The 6,340-nt window shown below is 37.1% G+C and overlaps 1 protein-coding gene across 1 annotated transcript; it reads right to left on the bottom strand.

Moving 5' to 3' along the window:
• Positions 1-229: 229 nt before the first annotated feature.
• mrpl1 (mitochondrial ribosomal protein L1) lies at positions 230-6,078 on the bottom strand. The gene is made up of 9 exons (XM_046841816.1): positions 5,966-6,078; positions 5,607-5,718; positions 4,233-4,521; positions 3,605-3,688; positions 3,397-3,468; positions 1,619-1,730; positions 1,410-1,510; positions 1,096-1,177; positions 230-397 (listed from the first exon to the last, which is right to left on the bottom strand). Exons 1-9 carry the CDS (start codon positions 5,994-5,996, stop codon positions 300-302), a joined length of 981 nt encoding a protein of 326 aa, XP_046697772.1. The 5' UTR covers positions 5,997-6,078; the 3' UTR covers positions 230-299.
• Between the last annotated feature and the right edge of the window lie 262 nt (positions 6,079-6,340).

Here is a 6,340-nt window from a genome sequence, read left to right as displayed (position 1 = left end):
AATTAGAGCAGTTAAATACTTGCAGGTTATGATGCAGCAAGTGACGTAAGAAAGCCACCTGGTGCTGACTGAAGGTACTACAATGTCATTAAATCGGAAAGTAATTTGGATGACAAAGATATAAATGTCCAACCCTGAGGAAATCCATTCAGACATGAGGAGAACATACAGAAGAACTAAAGCTCAGGATCAAACCCTACATCTGATTGACAAAACCTACACACCAGACTGTTGCATATTCGGAGAATCTTTATTACATGTCATTACACAATGAAATATACACACACTGGGTGCTGTAATCACGCCTCCTTCACCTCTTGCTGTATAAACGGTTGATATTTGATGCGTAAAGCCTCGCTCGTCATGCTGTTTGTGAGGGCTCTCTCGATTATGGAGCCTAAAGAAACAGATAATCATAACATCAAAACCATTAACAGGAGCATCACCTCTGAACAAACACACAGAAGCTGTATACTTGTCACATGTACAGGTACTTAACAGCACAGTGAAAGTCTTTCTTTGGACATCCCAGTGATGTTAGGAGCCAGGGGTCAAAGCACAGGGTCAGCAATGATACAGTGCCCCTGTAGCACTGAGGGTAAACCACTGAGCTCCCACTTCCCCCGACACAATGGATCATACGTTTCATCACAATACCACAACTCATAAGTCATAAACAGTATTAATACAGCACGTCCACTCATATGATTGGATAAGAGACGCTCCAGAAGTCGATCACTCCGCTCGCCATGTAAAATTCCTCACAGAACGGTAACTATAGTTACAACGGTTACTATAGAAGAGTTAACCGCAGCATCAGAGAACTTTACAAACACATTTCAGGACTAGAAATGAGTCAGATGAATATAAAAATAATGTACTTTTTTAATGAACTAATTTCATTTAGTCATCAGTGTGAAGCAGCCAGCTGTCCTGCTTTAAAGCATTTCTTTTTTCCAGATCCATTTCCATTAATAGATAGAAGAAAAAAAACTGCATAGTGTCGGACGTGTGACCTACTTGATGTTCATTTCTTGCTCATAAAAGTGTTAATTGTAGGAAAGTCCGTCAAAATGTCCGTCACGATAAACTCACCGAATTCTGCCGGCTTATGGGAGGCGACGTCCTGAATTATGACCCGCATATTTTCTAGGATGTGCTCCTTTGGCATGTCCAGCTGTTTGGAAAAAAAATCCTTTTCATTCATTTCAGTGAAATAAAGTGTTATACATTAAATTTATAATTAAGGTTCCTGCTTCGGTTCGAGTGTAACTATTACTACATGTTCAAACGCCTGAAAGCCTTTATATATTATTAATTATTAGATGACCTGAATTGATTATACTATAAAAATGTGAGTAGGGTTACGGGTTAGGGTTACATTGCTATGTTATAAAGTTTAGGTTTACCGTTCCGACTTGAGTGATGACGTAGGCTTCCCTCTCCACCATGTACTCGTATCCGCTCTTGAACAACTGCAGCATCTTAGGAATATTCACCCCGACTGACCCTGAACCGAATACAAACAAACCATCATTTACTCATTTGAATCATTGGAAATGAGAATCTGATATCATTTTATTTACATTCAACAGAAAAGAGGATGAAACACACTGACCTCGTTTGCTCTTCGGGAATTTCTTCCTCAGTTTGTTTTTTAAAGGCAGGAGCTTCGGGACGATGTCAGGGACAGCCAGGTAAAAATCTGCGGTGATTTCGTCTTCCAAAATCTACCAAGAAACAAACCCAGACATCGGTTTGGCATCAACAGCTGTTTCTATTTCGTCGCTTCGGTTTGGTGTCTCCAATTCGTTTCGTTCATAATGTTATGCTTAAATATTTAATACTGCCCTTGAATGCCATTCCACAGAGACGAGGTGCCTATACGATGCTTAGAACATGCATCAGAAGGAAATAGAGGATATGCTAAACTGTTACAGTAGCATTGGATAAAATGCTGCTTCTTGCTGGAATTAATATTTTAAAAGAAAACATTGCATCTGTATAAGATAAACGAGTGCATTTCAAAACCACTTTTTGTGCACAATTACCATGTCATTATAACATGATCAGTAACTTAATAACACTGCAATCCCACATTCCTTCTCCTGGTAATTTATCAACACGTCTAAGGTACATTTTGATGATTATAATGTTTCTAAACTTAATCAAATAAAATTGTATTGTCACATACACATACATACAGAGTACCACATGCAGTAAAACGCTTTTTACGACTGTCCAGCATTTAAACATAAAAAGGAATAGAATTAAGGATAAAAATAAACAAAAAAAATGTAGATAAATAAAAAGTATAAACTGTATAAAATATGAAACTATATGTATATACATGAATGAGTATGGCAGATACTGAAAGTACAAATTCAAGTGATTCAGTGATTGTCCTTAAAGTGTTCATGTGCAGTGGTGTGTGAATTAATGATGAGATACTCGAGTATGATATTCTTTTAAAAATCCATATAAAGCGCTTATTGCTACGTAGTAGCTCACTAAAGCATTTGTTTACCAGTGTATCCAAGTGAATGAGGACATTTTTAATAGCTTTGTCTCACACTACCTTATCTGTACACTGTCCATATAAAAGATTACAAGCTCCCATTCAAAGCGAAGTTTAATTACGATATAATTGTAGCACTACAGGCCATTTTCCTATTTTATTTTTAAGATATTTAAGACATTTCTGATCATTTCTTCCTACTTCCACAGTCAATATTCTATTAATCGTCCATGTTAAAGACCGCTATGTAGTAAAATGCCAGTGAGTGTATGTTTCTACAGTAGCAGCAGTACCGCTACAGACTGAAATATCACCTGAAATTCAGTATACGTTTTTTTCTGCAGTTAATAATTGCATTCATTATTCCTCGGTATTATATCTGTCAAACATAAACGCCACCACCAAATACAAATAAAGTTTAAACACACTGAAAACTGTGTTAATGAAGAGCTTCCTCAGTGCTATCCATCATTCAAAAGCTGCTTCTGTATAAACTCTTTTTACAATGCAACCTACAAAACTTATTGATACAATGATTTTTTTTTTTCTTTGAGTTAAGATAAACATTTTTTAAATTAAGGCAGTTTAAAAGGCAGATTTCTTTTTTATGAGAACTCCCAAGAAAAAAGCTGCAGTTTATGTATATTTAGTTGGTGGTAATCACATTATCTTGTTTATTGTTTTTTTTTTTTAATAATTAATTGATTGTTTGTTTGACATCAACTGAAGCTTGGACTGGAAAAAAAACATTTGACTAAAACATGGATTGAAGTGTGGACTGATGGATTTACAGACCCTCCTGGAGCAGCTAATACATTCTTAAAAAGAGAAATGATTAACTTGTTTGAGGTTTTACTTTTAATGTTTGCATGTCACACCTTTTCAATAAGTTCAGCTCCTCCCACTGTATCTGCTCCATGCTCTATAGCCACTCTGGCTTCCTCTGGATCCTAAAACAACAAACCATAAAAAAAAAAACCTGACCATCAGATACACAACAGAACCCTGTTACAATCAGGACACTTACAATCCCATTTAAAATCACACTCAGCTGAACAGAGAGCACAGACACAAGCAGATACTCACCTCTGTGAAGACGACGACTTTGTTCGCATCGGCTTTAAATGGATGAGGTAAATGAACCGTGCTAACAAAGGGGTCCACTTTTTTCTGAAAGAAAAGAAAAAAAGGAGTTATTTTTGTAACAATCAGATTATGTATAATATGTTGGGGGAGTTTGTTTTGGTAGAATGCTACAGGGCTTCAGTGTGTCTCCATAAAGCTGCAAAACATCCACATTTTAGGTGTTTGAATAGGATATAAAACGTATTTTTAAAACATACATAGTCTCTTTTTCTATTCTATTTTATATGCATAATTCAACAGTAACAAAAAGATTTCTGGAAAGGGAAAGAACAGTTTTTTTAGAAACAAAAATGCTACTGTACTGAGAGCCTGTTTGAGGATAAAAAAAAAAAAAAAAAAACATTTAAACTTTCCATTATGTTAAAAACCCTTTTTTTCACTTGATCATGATTCCTGTCACATTCTAGCATTTCATCACATTACCACATCACCCAAGCACCTAATCACATCAAAATATTTTTAAACATTCTCCCTTCAGCATCCCCCAGTCTGGTAATGTGATAAATGTGTAAAGAATTGTGTTACTGTGTAAAGAACCAGTTCAAAGAACAAATTGTGTGTTGTGTACCTTTTTCTCTAGTTTCATATCCAGCTTCAGATTAATAAAAAGAGGCTGATCTTCAGGGGTAAAATCCAGCTTCGGAAAGCTCTTCAACATGTCCACAGCAACACCCGCATCATACACCGGTTTGGGATAATGTCTCGCTACATACACGTCATCGATGGGCTCCCAGGCTGTCAGGCCGTACGGCTTATGACGACCCGTGTCGTCGATTTTCTGTTTCTCTTTCTTCTTCTCTTCTTGCTTTACTTCCTTCACCGCCCCCTTTTCGACTTTTCTTTCCCTCTTAGACGCCCTGCAAAAAAAAAAAGGTCCACAATTTGTTTCATGCATGCCAAAAATTGGTAAATTAAAAAAAAGTACAAGTTAGAAGCTTGTGACTGCGATTCTCATTGCTATCACCTAGTAACACGGCTCCTGATGGGCAGAGAGAAAATAAATCATCAAGCGTAGTGAAGTGAATATGGAAAAAGTGAACAAGGAACGAGTCCAAATTTCCAAACAACAAAACAGTTATATTTTACAAAATATAAGAAAGAAAAATGTATACACTAACTAGGTGTAACTTTATGACCACCATTCAGGTATAGAATAGAACAGAAAAATATTATTTGTCACATATACATTACAGCATTACATTCTTTCTTCGCATATCCCAGCTTGCTTAAACGGGTCAGAGCGCGGAGTCAGAATGCAGGGTCAGCCATGATACGGTGCCCCTGGAGCACAGGGAGTAAAGAGAATTGCTCAAGGGTGGCAGCTTGGCGATACTGGGGCTTGAACGTGATGACCACCTGCTTAATATTGTGTTGGCCCCCCTTTTGCTGCTAAAACAGTCCTGATCCATCGAGCAATAACACCATTAACTTTTACAGCAATTTGAGCTACAGAAGCTCATCTTTTGGATCAAACCACACGGACCAGTCTTCGCTCCCCACATGCATTAATGAGCCTCGGCTGCCCACGACCCTGTTGCCGGTTCACCACTGTTCCTTTCTTGGACCACTTTTAATAGACACTGACCACTGCAGACCGGGAACATCCCACAAGAGCTGCGGTTTTGGAGATGCTCTGACCCAGTCATCTAGACATCACAATTTGTCCGTTGTTAAACTCTCTCAAATCCTTACTCTTGCCCATTTTTCCTGCCTCTAACACGTCAACTTTGAGGACGAAATGTTCACTTGCTGCTTAATAATATCCCACACACTAACAGGTGCCATGATAAAGAGATAATTAGTGTTATTCCCTTCACCAGCTATAATGTTATGCCTGGCTGGTGTATATTTAGTTCTTACAAACTGAAACATATAACTGCTCTCCGCTTTCCCCTCTAATCCCCTTTATTCTATTAAATACACTGCTATAAAGAATGCTCACTTGGCTGCTGCAGCGTAGGTCCTCACAGAATGACTTCTTGCTGCATTCTGAGACGGACATAGAGAAGATGCAGCGCTGGAGACGAGGATCTGTCTCTGACACCCAGCCAACACTGTTAAAACCAAACATTCAATATTTATTATAAAATTAATTAAAAAAACGTTGTAGGGATGCAGCATGTCAGACAGCTCGTGGTTCTGGATCATGTGCTTGTAATAAACAAAACAACATATATATAAATAAATGTGGAAATATATGATATGATGAACGGCGCGTTCATTCTTAAATTAGACACGAAATGTGCAAATACAAAGTGTTTCCAATATCATTGACAACAGAAAGAAATCTATAAACCTGACCTCTCATTAAACTCCTCGCGGAGGCTGCCATGTTTACCGGTGCCGCTGTTTTAACGTTCCGTGTGTGCGCAAAATAAGCTGTTTAATAGTTCCGGTACTACAAAATATATAACAAACTTAGATATTTAACTTTGGATAAATGTCACAAGATGTCTGTTATTAGCATAAAAGACGAGAAAAAAGTATAGTATATGAAAGAAAAAACTATTTCCTTTATTTATGGCAACAGCGTCATTCAAAAAGAAATTAATTATATAATGTTGTATAATATTTTCAATATACTCAACTCGAAGATTTAGATAAATGGACTATCAACCATTTCCATCAACATTCTGCATAATATTGTGTAGGATTTAATTTCTTCATTAAACACAG

Source organism: Silurus meridionalis, chromosome 27, assembly GCF_014805685.1.
Source record: "Silurus meridionalis isolate SWU-2019-XX chromosome 27, ASM1480568v1, whole genome shotgun sequence".
NCBI classification, from domain to species: domain Eukaryota; kingdom Metazoa; phylum Chordata; class Actinopteri; order Siluriformes; family Siluridae; genus Silurus; species Silurus meridionalis.
Note: the sequence above shows the minus strand (reverse complement) of the source record. Positions and strands in the feature narration are given on the sequence as shown.